Genomic DNA, 17,110 nt, shown 5'->3' on the forward strand with positions numbered 1-17,110 from the left:
ATCAACACATTTACACTAGGCGGGAAAATACAGCACACATCAGCAGTGAGTGATTTTCATCAGTACTGAGCAGCACCAGAGAAAAGAGAGCTGCTTTACAAGGTGAAAGGTGACTGAATGACTAACACAAACTCTTCCCAAGTCTCAAACAGCCCACAGGGTGACCTTTCACCTTATCTGATCATACACTCGAAGTATGTGGAATATGTAAAACTCCACTTTTGCTGCAAACATGCATACATCAGGTTCCTGGAGCCTGAGAGAAAGAATAAAAGTCGGTAAGATGGAGATTTTTTTCTGGCTTTCTAGCCACCGAATGTCCAGGTCAAGAAAACTTTTCATTTAATTCTTCAACTGTTGTGTTTAATATAGTTTAGATAGCAGGTTTGAAATCACCCAAAGTTCAGTCAGATCCTTATTTTGATTGTTGCCCCAATTAATTATTGATATCAATTAACTCCGTGGCACATCTCCTCCATACAGTCTGTCGCAACACAAAACGATGCAGCTGTGTGTGATTTTAAAACCTTTGAATTGCGCTCTTCTACAGTTTTGCCTTTGCAGCATTGCACTCTAAGACCCCCGCTGCGAGCATCTGGTTTATTTCCGATGATGTAAAGCCGTACTCCTCCAGGACCTTGACTGTGTGTTCTCCGATAACGGGGCCAGCGGCTAGGCTCGGCTCTGCAGGAGTACGAGAGAGAACCGGGGCCGGCCGGGGGCTTTCATCCCCACTGGAGTCCTTCATGAAAGAGGATCTGGCGTGGTTATGTGGGTGTGAGCTCACCTGGTCGAAAGACAACACAGGTGTAACGCAGGCATCAGTCCCATCGAAAACTTTTGACCAGTCTGCCTGGGTCTTGGTAGCGAAACGCTCTGTGAAGATCCGTCTCAGCTCTGGCCAATCATTGAAGCTCATCTGAGAAGGCAAGTCCTCAGCTTCCAACTCTAACCCTGTGGGGAGAAAAAAGAGACTTAGATGTGACCTAATGGTGAAGCAGTGGTTTAATCACATTGATTTGTTGTTGCTTTTTTCACCTTGGAGTTCCAAGTCTGTCAGAAAAATATTTAAACTGAAAGGTGCCATCAGCACAAGGATTTAACTTTTTATAACTCTTCAGTTACTTGAACACAGACTGTAATTTCCAGTGTCCTGTCTTTATCGAACAATCACAATAATAATAATCACAATAGAAATAAAAAATGTGATAGGTGAAAGATGATCAGGTTGGGGAAGGGGAAAGACAAAGGAAGAAAGAACAGAAACAGAAAATGTTTAAAAGTTAGAACATCTGTACCTGCAGCTGTCCTATGCGTGTACTGTATTAAAATATACACATTTATTTTGAATCAAACTCATTGCGCATTAGTTTCCCCCAAGGGCTCGGCTGTTTATTTCATCTATACCTATGCATATTTGTGTAATACGAACCCTTCAGCAGCTGACTGTAGAACTGTGCCTCCATGGCACCCACTGCCATGTACTTTCCATCTTTAGTCTGGTAGGTATCGTAGAAGGGCGCTCCGCTGTCCAACATGTTCTCTCCCCGCGGACTGTCCCACATGCCAATGCTACGAGATTTCCATACAAATGAACCTACGTAAGCAGCTCCCTCCACCTAAAGGAGAGAACACAAGGTCAGAGGCTTTTTTCATTATATGATGTATGTTTTATGTCATGTTCTATTTTTCTATGCATAAATACTCAAATTCACTAAATGGGAAAGAAAGGAGAAGGGAAAGCAGAGCCATCATATAAGCAATTCATTTATTCCATCATGCATTCAGAGTAGATTAACATCATTAAAATTGCAAACAGCCACTTGTGTATGCTGCTATATATTGTATGTCAGTCCAAGTATATAGGTTTAGCATAGCATAGAAGAAACCCATATGCTTGAGTAGATATCAGCAGCCAATCTAAATGAAATTGCATTCTATTTGAATAACATTAAGATGTGGCTGTGAATATTGACATTTGCTGTATAAACCACATGCTGCCTGTCTCCACATGCATCCACATGTGCACAAGCTAATACAGCTGCAGCTGAATGGGGAGAATACTTTGAACAAACAGTAAATAGAGGTTGGTAATGATTCTTTGAATCTATTGTATGTATTTTACATTACGGTACCAAGAAATCAAAAACCATGAGTAGAGATAAGAAAAACACTGTGCTTCATATTTTGTCGTCAGTGACCAGCGAGCAGGCCTCATGCTGTGGCATTAAAGAGGAATATTTCGAGGAGCTTGCCATCCGTCTTTATCAGTGTGGCTCTCACTAATTAATGCGGTCATTCAGCAGCAGGGCACGCAATGATTTAAAACTGGAGAAAAAGGGAAAATAGTCAATATGATGAAAGAGAGAGATAGGGAGCAGGCTTCTGGTCTTGGGAGCGTAAATTAAAGCTAGAAGCTGGAGGACTGGACATGCCACACTGACCACTGCTGCAAAATATTACTTGAAATTACAGTCTCCGTGTTTCCAATTTGAAATCTCTGCAAGCAGGACAGGGTTTAAGACAGGACCACACACAGACAGACAGAGACCAGAGAAGTCAGAATCATCTGAAGGTGCAAGCTGAAAACTAAACCACTCATCTGAAGCTGTGTTTCTGACCACATGATGAATGAAGTGTCAGTATTCACCTCACCTCAGTTTGTACCTGGGTCTCTCTCTGCTGTTTGCTACTGAACAGACTGTGTGCTGTGGGATTTGTCCAACTTTCGATCGGCTGCCTGCTGCAGCCAAAACCAACGTATGTGACCAATGACAAGGAGCCAGAAAAATAAAGTTGTCAAGCGTGAATGAGCTGAAACTCTGGAAGTCCAAGAGGAGCTGCAGGTTCTGTAGAATTTGATTAATTATACATACATTGATTATACACTGCCTCTGAATTGTGCACGAGTGCCAGCCTTGAGTTAGGCCGGCATCTGATATCTGGACATTCGTGTGTTGTATACATGTAATATATATATAAATACATGCATTATTGGTGCAGCTATTATCTTTAATTCATAGTGAATGTATTGAATTTTTATGTCTGGTTTATAAATGTATTTTGGTTCAGAAGATGATGTAGCTGCAGTCAATCTATGCAGTGTTAAATACACTTGAGCTTGTTGACTTTTTTAGTGCATCTAGTCTATGTCGCCTCGCCCCCCCCGCCAAAGCAGTGTATGCTGGGACTGACTCAAGCCCACTCACCTCTCAAAAGGATAAATACTTGGAAAATGGATAGAGGAAAGGAGAGTATTGGCGAGATTGATAACACGATTTTAACTGAGTGGGCTTAACTGGTATTGTCAGTCCATCAAAACACATTTGAGGGGAAATTAAATGTCATGTCAAAATGGTGTTTGCTTGGCCCTGATGCGTCACAGCTGATAGTTTAGAGGCAGAGGGTGCACTAACTGTGATTGCATGTGGCTCCTGCGTTGGCACTGAGGTCTCTCTTCATAATTACATGGTTTTTCCACTGACAAACAGTGTTGGCTATAAACCTGGTGCTTCTGTAACATCCCAATGAAGATTTTACTCTCAAACAAGTACAGACTTGAGTTTTAAGGCTCCATTTATGGTAAATTATCACATCTTTAGTCTTCATACACTTGCCAGTGTAGTTGAGTGATCTGGCTGAAATTACGGTAATATCATGACATTAAGAAGATGTTCCCATTCTAAAAATGGGCCGATGTCTTAAATTGCCATGCATATTGAAGATGAGTTGGAATCATTCATGTAGACTACAGAGGTTTGTGAAGCATTCAGACAATTAGAACTTTAACTATGAATAGAAAATTCATTTGGCAAGTGTCTTGATAATCAAATAATCATTTCAGTTAATTTTCAAGCAAAACCTTGAAACACCTTTGTTTCTACCGAGTGAGAATGTGGTGCACAATCCAGGTACACGAGGCAGGAAGCACCAATCAGAAATCTCACATAGGGCGCCAACACTGGCAGGTCCAGGCCCGAAGTCCAAGGATAAATGTCTTTCCCAGTTGGAGACAATACAGCTCTGGCTTTATGAGCTGCTAAAGGGCTGCAGATTGACTTGGAACTGGCTTGTGGTCAAAAGTGACCAGCTAAGGAGGGCCTCATGTTTGTATGTCTGGATAACTAGGCTGGCAAATCAGCCTGCCAGCATCTCTGTGCAGACAGACAGAAGCTTATGATTGAGGCTGATTTGTTTTTCTTGACTTTCATGAACACAGGGAAACTTATGGTAACTCTCTCACTGGGCTTTCTAACACTTCACTGAGTAAGAACATTAAAGAGATAGTTCAACATTTTGGCAAACTGGCCCATTGCCATAATCCGTATACTATAGTCATAGCAGTAGGTTCGTTACCTTTAGGTGCAAGCTATTTTTAGAATGGCGGAGCAGAGCCACAAGCTGCTCAGAGCTATATGGAGGCTAATGGGATTATTTGGTTTCCCTTATCAAACTCATCAAATACACAATCCAACAACTCCAAAACGCTCTGGTGGACAAGTTGTGACCTGCACATTCACCACGCTATGAGATAATAACACAACGTTACCAGACTGAGTTTTTTTTTTAGGAAAATGCAGAGATTCTTTGGTGTTTGACGAACCCAAAACCCATCGCTGAACAACAATAGGAAAAAACACCACCACCGCTGTGCTGTTGTGCTGAATTGTGTAGAATAGTTTGTACCTAATGAAGTGACTCCAAAAAGATGACCACCTACTGTTTCAGTGACAGCCTGCGAACAAGTTCATTCATCCATTTGCCACGCAGCTGTTTCTTGTAGGGCTGCAGTGGTTTGCTCATATTCATATCTATGGGCTAATTATCCTGTTGTGGACTGTGTGTGTTTGGACTGTGGGAGGGAGACAGAGTACCAGGAAGGGGAGCCATGCTGGCACAGGGAGAACATGCAAATTTGTGGACAAGTTTTGAAAACACTGATTTACATAGATATAGAAAGCCAAATACACACAAACTGCATCCGGGCATCTGGGCACACATACACAGACTAGACAGGGCAGAATTGAAGTGAATTGAAGTCTAACTCCTTCCCCAGCACTTACAAGCGGCTCTCTGTGGTGTAACATGGAGAGCCAGCAGCACCATACTGTATGAACTACACAGGAAAATACTAACAGAACAAACCTGAAGAGAAGCTGCTTTTTGATGGATTTGGCTTTTGTTCGACCACTGTAAACATCACCCACGTAGCCTTGAAACAACCTTTTATTTATTTTTTTACAAAGTACTGTCACCCTGCCAAGCAAAATTTAGCAGCTCTCAACCCAGCTATTGAAAAGTAATGAACTAGAAGGAGACAATTGGTCAGGACAGTGTGCTCTCCCGGGGGACACGAGCACTTTAAACATACAGGTTAGGTCAGTACAAAGTAACCCGTGAATACAAATCAATTTTGGGCTCTGTGGCAGCAGGAGGGACTTTCTAAAGTCAGAGACAATAACCAACGTTGACAATTCAAATAGTCAGTGAAGAAGCCACCGAGTTGAATCTCATTTTACCTGTCAAAACACTGCGCTTTGTTCCAGAGAGTCTCCAACTGACAGTGCTGTCAGATCTGTGGGGGTTTAATCACTGAACTATGGACAGTTTGAAGTTTTCTGTGGAAATCTGATGTCATTACGACAAAAAGAAAAACATGAGACTGGTGGTGGTGATAATAGTAGTTAAGCGTGCAGCCGCTCTGTAACCAAGGTAAAAAAATTGACGTATTGATTTATTTAAGAAATTAAAAATTTTAATAAATGTCAGACAGCAAGAACCACAAGCACATGATGAATAAAAATACTAAAGTTAGGCTTAATACTGCAACATGATTTGGGGCCACAGAGCTTAAAAGATGGGGAAATTAAAAGGCAGCAGCTACATTGTGTGAATTGTTAAGCTAAACACAGTCAGGATACCTCAACCTCTTCTTCTTTAACGTATATCTTTCTTTTTAAAATGTGTCTCTCCCCTAATATGATATTCCCAAAGACTCACACATTATCCTACTTTGTGTAATTCCAGAAGTGTAACAAAGTTCCAACTACTCGCAATTATACAGCACTGGGATTCAAAAAGTACAGGAAATCTATGAGACGGAGATGAGGATGAGCACACTAACTGTAACAACCAGATGAAGCTCTACACAGCTGGAAACTGAAGAGAAATAAAAGATGGAAAAAATAACCAGTCTGCTGAGATCTGCTGGAGCGCTGGTGTGCTAATTGGACGTACAGTACTGCTGATGCCATGAGTATTCGTCACTTTGCGCCCTGAGGACCTCAATGTTTGCCCTTCAGTTGATCTGATCTCCCTCTACACTCTGTCCTTTGCTCCTGATTGGTTAGTGGCTGGTCTAAAGTGAGTGTTGATCTGTTTAAATCAGTCAGCTTCCGTCTGTGATACCTGAGTAAAAGAAGATAAAAAACACTTTAAATTGGAAGCTGCTGACTGCTTCTCCTGCTCTGCTCATATTCGTTAAGTCAAGTCCAGTGTAGTTCTGCAAGAGCAAGAAGACTTAACTTTGTGAAAATGGCATAAAAAATTAGCCACAATCTGAATTTTTCCTCAAATACTGTATTCACAGTAAAGTAAGTATGCACAGCTGACTGTCTTACGTACAGAACATCTATATGCATGTGTAAAATGTATACTTTTCATGAAGATTTGACAGTTGTCACGTTAAAAAAAAACGCTCTAACACCGTAACTCCACCTCCTTAAAGGGATAGTTCAACATTTTGGCAAATTGGCCCATTGCCATAATCGCTATAGTCATAGCAGTAGGTTCATTACCTTTAATTGTAGGTGTAAGCTATTTTCAGTACGGCGGAGCGCAGCAGCTGGCTGCTCAGAGCTACGCTATGGAGGCTAACGGAATTTCTTGGTTTCCCTCATTAAACTCATCAAATTCAACATCCCAAAACTCCACAGCGCTTTTGTAGACAAGTTGTGACCTGCACAACCACCACGCTATGAGATAATGACGGAACGATACGAAACGGAGCCGTTTTCGAGGTAAATACAGGGTAAATACGGAGACTGCTTGCTGAAAAACTGTCCCTGAACGCAACGCGCATCAGCGGTTTTGTATGAATTTACCTCGAAAACGGCTCCGTTTCGTATCGTTCCGTCATTATCTCATAGCGTGGTGGTTGTGCAGCTCACAACTTGTCTACAAAAGCGCTGTGGAGTTTTGGGATTTTGTATTTGATGAGTTTAATGAGGGAAACCAAGAAATTCCCTTAGCCTCCATAGCGTAGCTCTGAGCAGCCTGCTGCTGCGCTCCGCTGTACTAAAAATAGCTTACACCTACAATTAAAGGTAACGAACCTACTGCTATGACTATAGCAATTATGGCAATGGGCCAATTTGCCAAAATGTTGAACTATCCCTTTAAGGAGCTCATTAGATCGGCTCTGCTTCCTAACCTCCCCACCCCTTTACATTCAGTGGATGTCAGGCTCAGCAGGATTCAGAGACTTTGATGTGCGGTTCAAATAACTTTGCCAGGGGCTGTCGCCAAGTGATCATTTATCCCACTTAAATGGATCGTGACTCACAGTTTGTCACAGTACGCTGCTCCATGACCTGGAGAGGTACCGCTCTGTAATACGGACTAAACTATGAGGTGTCGTTCGCTGAGAGAGGAAATTTGTTCTGTTGCTTCCCAGACTTGTTGAAATCTTTGCCCCTGTGACGCATTAGCTGCTTTATGGTGTTGTGATAAGCCTTCGACATGGACATCCACTTACTGGTACCTGTAGCAAACACAGCCATACGCTCACCCCTGTTTGCCGAAAGTGTATTGTCATTCTGACGGCAGCCTATCGTGTGTGAGTGTCTGGCTGTAATTTGTGCAAAGCATCTCCATTGTGACTTGCTTGGACTTGGATTTTGTTGACTCTGGTGAAATTCCCATACACATACTCATTCATATTTATGAGAATGGGGGGGGGGGGGGGATTGTCTGTTTGTGCTTCTTTCAAAACAACACATTCTGTGGAGCAGCTGGTGGTGCATGCCATACTGACTGCTGCAGCTGACTCGCTGCAACAATGCACAATCTACTCACCATGCTCGCATCGATGATCTGTCCTTTCCCTGACTTTGTCCTCTCCAGCAGAGCCAGGACTATCCCCAGGGCACAAGTAAGACCACCTCCTGCAAAGTCCGCTAACAGATTCAGTGGAGCGTAGGGCTTCTCTCCGCTCCGACCCAGCCGGGATAAAAGCCCTGTGACAGAAATGAAGAGGCAAAAGTGCCACAGAAAATGTAATTAAAGCCTCTCTGGTGGGAGAATAATGGAGTTATGTCCAGTTCTGAGCCCAGCATGTGATGGAAAATTAATTAGTTGTTAGTAGTTAGTAGTTAGTAGTAGTAGTAGTTAGTAGTTCTGTTGGTTATAGAAAGAATCAGGGAGCGATGGCACCCGATAGAGCACCAAAACTAAAGGTTATCAGTCAAACAGGATTGCTATTAACTTTACACAACCTCTGAGTGGACATTAGCCCTTCAATGATTCATTTTTTTTCTTTTCTGATGGAGAAATAGCTTATTTGATCAAATCGAACAGCCTTTGTTCAAGGCATCATTGTCCTTTTTGCTACTTTTGTTATCATATGGATCTCCCAAAAACCTCTAAAGCAGAACAGTACAGTCAAGTTTATTTTAACTCTCCCAAAAGTTACACTACCCAATTTGTCTCTTCTCTACTTTAAGGACCCACAGTGGCAGATTTCTCCAGGGATCCTGTCCTCTGCGGTTTGTGAGTGCTGTATCCACTGTGACATTTTTCATTTCTCATATTGTTACAGAGTGGATACCTGCTCTGAATATTAATTTTGTTTACTCAAATAACCACTCTAAGAATGTCACAAGTTTTCAGTTTGCGCATTAGGAGTGCAAGGGTCACTCACTGACAGTGAGTCTTAATATTTTGGGTCCCGTGCTGAATGCCACCTTGAGCTTTACTCTGAAATACACCGACTGAACAATGGAAGCAAACTACAATAACCGCTGTTTTGTTGGAGCCATTAACAGTAATTGATTTCAATTACAGTGATGTTATTAGACACCAACAGTGGAAAATAAAAATAATGATATGGTTAAAAGAAGGGCACATGATCGATACACACAGGACAAAAGTAAATGTTTAAAGCAAAGTGTGTCACCTATGTTACTCTCTGTAAAACCTGTAATTGTGTAGTTATTTCGGCTGCAGAAGAAAAAGAAGCTGACAGGTTAACATAACAGCTTAAATTAGCCAGAGTTGCAGCTTTAGGTGGAATTAGTAGATGGTTGGGATACCTTTATCACCCTCCAGTGGTGTCTAAAGGGCGCTACATACACATACTAAGCCCCTGCTTTGTGTTATTATCAGAGTGTAATATCAAGGTTTTAGTTGGGCTAAGCTTCATGACTAACCACAAACTGTTTTGTAAGTGTTTTATTTTGGGCCGAAAAGTAAAGTTGAATCCCAGACTAATGTGCAGTGATTGACTGGCCGCATGTCTTAATGGCTGATGCCTATGTCAAAGTCAGGGTGCGTTTTTGCATCAGCCAAATCACTACTTTTGGTTCTTTCTCAGTTCTCTGTATCCTTTAAAATACAGATGTGTGGGCCTAATGAGCAGAAGAGTGTCAGTCATCCGTGTGCTGTTAAGACCATTAAAGTGAAAATACTGTATGGTTATATCCTTACACCTGCAAAGAAAGGCTTGTGCTCTCTAAAAGCTGGTGTTTATGTTCAGGTGAACAGACACATCCTTCTGTAGCAAACAAGAGAACAAGAGACCCACACCTGGAGTGTGTTTATATGGAGTAATGTAAAAAACAATTTGCACTAAAACTGGGAGTGAACCATTCAATTTTGTTTCTAGCTAAACATATACAGCCCCAGACCTTTTTCTCAAAATTATGAATGCATCCGAATGTTGAAAAATATACAACTACTTTTGCTTTTATTTTTCCATAAAAAGCACCACATAGACCCTTTTAAAATTCTTTGTCCTTGGCAGGGGTATGCACTCTGCTGAGTGCCATTCAAATTAAAAGTGCTGTTGACAGTGTGTGTAGCACTCTACAGAAACTTGATGCTATTCCATCACTCTAGTCTCACAAAACCACTAACCGTGTGTTATTACCTGACATGGCGAGGTAGTTGATGTCATGCCCAGCTGCAGCGGCGTACGATCCCGACTGTCCATAGCCGGTCAACCGAGCATAGATCAGACGAGGATTTTCCTTCAACAGCTCCTGAGGACCGAGTCCCAGCTTCTCCATCACACCTGAGCAGTTAGAGGGAAGTGGATGTACGATGTCAAAAACACTTTTCATTACTATCTGCTCAGGTGAGTTTTCACAGTGAACCAACCAGGAGGTGACAACTTCACTTTACTTACTAACACATATCAATACACTTAAAGACATTTGTATACAAAGATCTTTTGGGATTATTACCATAAGGTTTTCTTGACAAACACAAATATTTAAAAGATTCATGCACTTTATCTGCCAATACTTTCATTTCATGCTACTTTATATAGCCTATTCTTCCCTATGATTTATAGGAAAATATTCTACGTTCACCTTTACTACATTTACTTTAGAGCTCCAGTGACAACTGGCTGTGTTGTTAAACATTAAACCAGTGCTTCCCAACATTTCTAGCGAAATCTTTTAATAAAAGTCATTGATGATGTGATGTGTGATGTGATTTGTCTACAAGCTGTTCATCCAAAGACAGATTTCACCACTGAACCTCTCTCATGGGTTCATTAAAATGACCATTTGAGACCCAAATAGTTAAAATTATCCAATATTTCAATATTAGCTTTAACAATTTTGTGTGGAAGAATTTAGTTTTTTCTGGTTTCCTGCTTCCTAATAACCCTTCAACTTTGTTTTGTGCTCCTCTGAAAAAAAGAATAATAAAAAAAAGTCGATGGAGTTAGCAGTCCCCGCCCTCGTCCCTACGTCACCACATTCACTCGCATCCCTTGGCTGCACACACAGAGAGGACCGCCCCTTTATGCCGTTCTCTCTCCTCATTGGATGAAGGTTGTAGGATACAAGGAAAGTTTTCTCCTCGGCTTACAGCAGAGCAGAGTGACTGACAGACCCGTGTTTCAGACCAAACACTCTATATAAGTGATTGATGTCGGAAGATATAACTATTTAAGACTTATATTAACACAAACATTGCGCTTACTTCTGCTTTAACTGTGTGTAACACTTGAGGAGTTTGAAGATAAGGGATTTTGAATGCAGGACTTTTTACTTGTAATGCTTCTAAGATTGTCTGACCTTTGCGATAGGGCTCAAGGACGACATCAGACTGGACACAGAGCTTCCTGAGCAAGGCTACACCCTCAGTGGTCTTCAGGTTGATGGCCACCGATTGTTTTCCCCGCGCTTGTGTATCCAAAGCCATGGCAACCTTGGTCCGGTCCACGCGGATCACCTTGGCTCCGAAGTCTGCAAGGATCATCCCACAGAACGGAGCTGGAGCCAGGCCCGCCAGCTCAATAACTCTCACTCCAGCCAGTGCCATGATGAACGGACTGTAAGGTAGAAATATAGTAGGGGCATTGTGACCTTAAAATAGGTTCAAACCTGCCAAGTGTGAACTCTGTACATTCACCTTGTGCCAACATGCATTTCCACCAAACATCCCACAACCCAAAGACATGAAGCGTAGTTTAAATGGCAACTGTAAATAGCCTGCAGGTGTGAATGAGAGAATTTGAATGGATGTTTGGCAGCAGGAGCAGGAGCAGCAGGAGAAACACATCTGCAGTCTCCAAATCTTGCATACTTTCTTTGTGTGTTACAGACAGTTGTTATTCTCGGTTGTCAATATGTTGGAACATGTGAATAGAAAAACGTTCTTTTCATTTTCTTTTGCACTGCTTACTCTAGGTTTTGCTTTATCCAAGAGAAATGTATCTTTGTTTGTTATTTCAATACCTATCACACTTCCCAGACTAAGGTGTGTTCTTTAAAAGACCAATAAACAGTCCAATCCATAATTTATTCAGTTTAGCATTACAGGACACTCAACAAATTGGAAATGGTTAGTGTTGCTTAAAATGTTTTAAATTGACAGTCATAATTTTCACCTGTCATCAAACTCTCTGTTGATTGATGAAGCCATTAACTGACACCTGATTTAGAGCCGATTATTCGAGTTAACAGGTGCTAAAACAGATACCAGCAACTCTCTGTAATTATTCCACTCACTGGTCAGTTTCCATGATCCTGAAGCCACACAGAAACTTTGAAAGCAGTGAGTCACCAAGCACCACGTTGTTTCTATGTAATTATGATAATGGCCACCTGCTCCATTTCGCTTGCAAAGCAGCCACATTTTGAAGAATTTGTCACAGATCTTATAGCATTAAAAACTCATATTTAAAAGATGATTTTTCTGTGTCGCATTATGACATTTTAAGTTTATCACAGTCCATATAAACAAAAACAGCATTAATCTTCAATTATAAATTGACAAAAAAAATTTTCAAGCACAGACATTCTGAATAAAGATGTGTTACCTTTTAATATTACAGCCTTAAAAATAAGACTTGCTGCTTTTTGTTCTCTTGTCATGATCATTTTAGACTAAATGTCTTGGGGAGGTGTGAAGACAATGGCCATTAGTCAATCATTCCTTTCCAAACAGAATGAAAAAAAAACTACTGCAAACTTTTGCTGCAGTTGTTCAGTAACATATATTTTCATCTACATCTAAATATACAACTGTTTTATCCTACTTTAAATGTTTCAGAATTTTTATCTGAGACCCTGATCTAAATGAGACATCCTAAAACCCAAAGAACTAATTCCAGTTCCCTAACATGTTTTGATCAACTTAATTAGGCCTACACTGAATATGTTTTAATGCACCAGTATGAACTTATTATTGCATCACTTTTTTAGCATGTTCACTTTACAGAACTAGTGGGTAAGTAACTTTTTATAAACACACCTGCTGCAACCGTGACTTTTAGACTTTGAAACTGGGTAACTTGCAGGTTATATGTTTTTTTCAAAGTCCAAAGTGGCATACTTTATCAACAAGTGTTTCCACCCCTGCTTGTTCAATTAGTTTTACAAGATATAGCATACGGTGGGCTACATGTTTTTTGCACAAGGTCCTACTTTGTGCAAGCTGTGCTCCACAGTGTAATCCAAGGGCATGCACTCACTTTGTTGTTACTTTATCTGACAATACTTTTATAATATCAATTAATTGCGATACCTATATATCAACACGAGTTACAGGCAGAGAGTTTGGACAAACAACAACGAGCATGTCATGTAGTGGTGTAGTGTTAAGGACGACAAAATAACAGAGCAACATCTTCAGCTGGACTGCGCATTAGTGTAGCTCTGCTTACCTTTGGTGCTTGTGCGTCGAGGGGACAGGACACCGCTGCTAAAGTCCGGACGGAAGTTAAAACTCCCAGAGACACCCGGAGTGGGTCACGTGGTAGCTACAAACTTACTTTTATCTCTTACTTTTGTCAGCAAACATTACTAAATGATAAATGTTTTGCATTTAAACCATAGACTGTATATAAAACTGGTGTGTTGAACCTGTGGGACTCCTCTTACACCGGTAGCATAGTTTTATTTAAAAACGGTCAGTCAAGCAGGTCAACTTACATTGTCTTACTACTATCAGGTGTTAATATAAGGTGCTAACAATTAACGACACCAAGCAAGCCACATTCAGCTCAGCTCGGTGGTAAATAAAGCCCATGGATCTGAAACCGAGCAGTGTTTACAAACGACTTCCTGGTGAACCCCGGGCGCCACCGCGACACGAATTCTGGGTAATGAAGTCTTTTATGGTCTAACTCAAACAACGAGGTGGGCTACAGCAAGTGGCGCTTGTGATTCGTTATTCACGTGCCATGGCTTTCATCACTCAAAACCGGGGGTAATAAAACGCGATTAGGGAGCGACAGTAGGTGAGTAGCACAATAATGATGATAAAGGGATGTAAACAAAGCGCGGTGTATTGGCCACATAACCAACAATAACAAGGTGTCAGAATAAACTTTTAAAAGTTGGGACCCAAATATGAGAAAATAAAAAACACAAATGATGAAGTAGGAGGCTACAGACCAACAGATTTGCCACTGTTATAAATCATAGGGACCTGTCAGATTTGTTTTATAATTAAGTTTAATTCAGAGGCAGTGAAACACACTGTTGTTCAATCTATCACATTCCTAAATTCCATCCCACCATATGATTATCACTTTTGGTGCCATTCTTCAACAAAAGTTGTCTAAGTCTAACTTCAAAGCAGTCTAGTTACTTTTCTGTGTTTCTTTAAAAAAAAGCCACACTCTATTCACAGTCTGGTAATCAGCCCTACAATCCACTCATAATTGCACTTTCACATAACATATCATTACTGGGGGCTGGCTAATTAGAAGCTGTGTTTTGTGAGCTCTTCCCTCACCGCTGCAGCTCATGACAACAAATACTACATGATTTCTGTAGCAGCAGATGCAGCTGAGCCTTCAATTGTTATTCGCCACACCTTCTCCATTACCCTGTCACCTGGATTAGACAAGACACCTCTTGCCAGGGGAATACCACAACCTCATAAGGTGATGACCCTCAGCTACACAAATCAACACAACACAATGTTTCCACACTGGCAGGAGAGGCTGAACTCTGATATAATTTCCACCCAGACCACAAACAGGATGCAGGACAAAGTGCTGAAAATGATTTCTTGACCTGGTGTAGCATGTTTCATAAGATATGATTAAAATTTAAGACAGTTGCCAGAGGTCAAGGTTAAACACAGATTCCATTGTCTGCTGCTTGGTCTCAACTTCACTAAATTTAGAGTTTTGTAATACACACACACACAAAAAAACCTTCCAAATTACAGCAGTGGTGCTTTGATGTTATTAGAACATAGTTGTCATTATCATAAAAACCCTTTATGCAAAATAAAGACATAATCCATGGTGACATTTCTTGCAAGATCATGGCAACTCCTATTCCCCACAGCCGCCTTTATAATAAAACTGAAAAATATTAGGCAGATAGCACACACTCACACTCAAAGGAAGAAAAAAGAATGTGTGCTAAAGCTTTTGCTATTGTTGGGGTAATTTAAAATCTATTCAAAGCATACAAAACATCCCCAGCTGCATTACAAATGAGAAAATCATTACAGAAAAGAAAAGGAATCAACAACTATCAAAGGCTTTTTAAAGGAAACTACTTTTAATATGAGTATGTGGTGAAAAGGCTTTTGTGGTTTTAATTCACTGATCAAAGCAACAAGTTGTTTTAAATAGACACATTTGCATTTATGAATGTCAAATAAAGCTGCAAGTCACATCAAATGAATGAGGAAAGGTCTTACTTTTCTTAAACTGTTTAAAAGTTAAGAGCACATTCGCATATAAACCAAATGAAGTGTAAAAGGGCATTTTAAATAAGCACATTCCTCCAGTTTCTGCACAAGTGTGGCCAACAATTTGTTAGTACATTGTTGATGGAATATAAAGTAATTCAAAACTTTTTTTAAAAGTTGGTATTAAACTTGACCTTCAATCCCTTCTTTGATAGATGAAGATTTATTTCAACAAAGTTTTGCTTCGTTATGTTCCATATTCATTATCATTCTGTGATGATATGTGTAGCCTATGTATATCACCTATTGAAGACATAGCACAAAGTATTTTTGCTAAATAACCTTTTTCCAAAGAAGGGCATTAATCTGTCTGCTGCTGTCTCTAATGTAGTCTCACTTTTATGTCTGACTCATTCATTTCATTTCTTTCTTCTTCCTTTACCGAGACACCCTCTATTACAAAAATAAAGATAGATAACATGAATGGTCTGCCGTAGATGCCATACTAATATAAAGCTTAAACAGCACTGATAAAAATATATAAAATTATATTAAATATCAGATAAGAGGAGAGGGAGACATAATTTATCTGGCTATGAAATAGACTATTATTGCAAGGACACTATACAATATTTATTCTAACTCAAATAGCAATGTTCCAACTTTTAACTGAATTATATATATATAAAGACATATTTTCAGCTATTATTCTCAAAGACTCTTCCATTATAAAATGAGGTGCTTCTCAAAACTATGACATTTCTACCTGTTTCCTTCACTTGCATCCTATCCTTGTGACTGTCATCACATCTGAATCAGCTGTCAGTCTGCAGGTGTAGAAAGATCTTTATGCCATGGAGTTTGTAATTACATTAGTGAGTGTTTGTGCGTGTTTGTGTGAGTGTGTCTCTGTGTGCTTTAAGCTATACAGTACATAGTTAAATAGTGTTCATTATCGCTGTGAGTAAGTCCCTGTGACTGACAACACCTGTGCCTATTCAGTTGTGGTGCAAACACCTAACTGAAATGTCAACTTTTATGTAACCCAGATGGATGCCGGTCTTGATGGGCACCAGGTTTATACAAGATTTATGTGGATCATTTCATAAATGTCAACTGATATTGAAAAGCGCTTTGGATATAAACTAGGTGTGCCTGCTGGGTGTTTTTCTTTCCTGCAGCGTTGTACAAAGAAATTACGAAGGGAGGAGAGAAAGGGATGGGGTGGAAATGGGGAAAATCACTTAATACACATTCAGCTAATGCATAACAGATGCAGCTAAATTGTAGTTCATGAGTCACTGTATTTATAACGTACAAAACATCTCGCTCAATCGATGCCATCTGTGACATGAAAATGAAGCTTCGAATAAGCAAATCGCGACCATATTTGGATAGAAAATGTCATCCTCCATAAACAGAGAGGAAGGCTGCAAGAAAACAGACACAAAGTACAATAGGGATATATATACTGTATATACGTATACTATGTGCCAAATGACCTATGACCTCTGCAAATCCTTTGTGGACATTGATGCAGGCACAGAAGACTTTCGATTGTGATTCAAGGTGAGGTGTTTAAATTATGGCAATGTTTTCAGACTGCAAAAAAAAAAAAGAAAGAAGAAAGTCATAAAATACTCATGAGGTTGAAATCCTCAAGGCCAACATATTTTTAAACAGTTAAAAATAAGAAATCAAACACCCTGTGTTGACA

The 17,110-nt window shown here is 40.2% G+C and overlaps 1 protein-coding gene across 1 annotated transcript; it reads right to left on the bottom strand.

Annotated features, from left to right (window-relative positions):
• Positions 1–334: 334 nt before the first annotated feature.
• Positions 335–13,661, bottom strand: amacr (alpha-methylacyl-CoA racemase). The gene is made up of 6 exons (XM_085793155.1): positions 13,403–13,661; positions 11,310–11,566; positions 10,148–10,291; positions 8,077–8,237; positions 1,433–1,619; positions 335–954 (listed from the first exon to the last, which is right to left on the bottom strand). Exons 2-6 carry the CDS (start codon positions 11,554–11,556, stop codon positions 545–547), a joined length of 1,149 nt encoding a protein of 382 aa, XP_085649281.1. The 5' UTR covers positions 11,557–11,566; positions 13,403–13,661; the 3' UTR covers positions 335–544.
• Positions 13,662–17,110: the final 3,449 nt, after the last annotated feature.

The sequence above is a fragment of the Trachurus japonicus genome, chromosome 12 (genome assembly GCF_045865225.1).
Source record: "Trachurus japonicus isolate A0001 chromosome 12, Traja_1.0".
Classification (NCBI taxonomy): domain Eukaryota; kingdom Metazoa; phylum Chordata; class Actinopteri; order Carangiformes; family Carangidae; genus Trachurus; species Trachurus japonicus.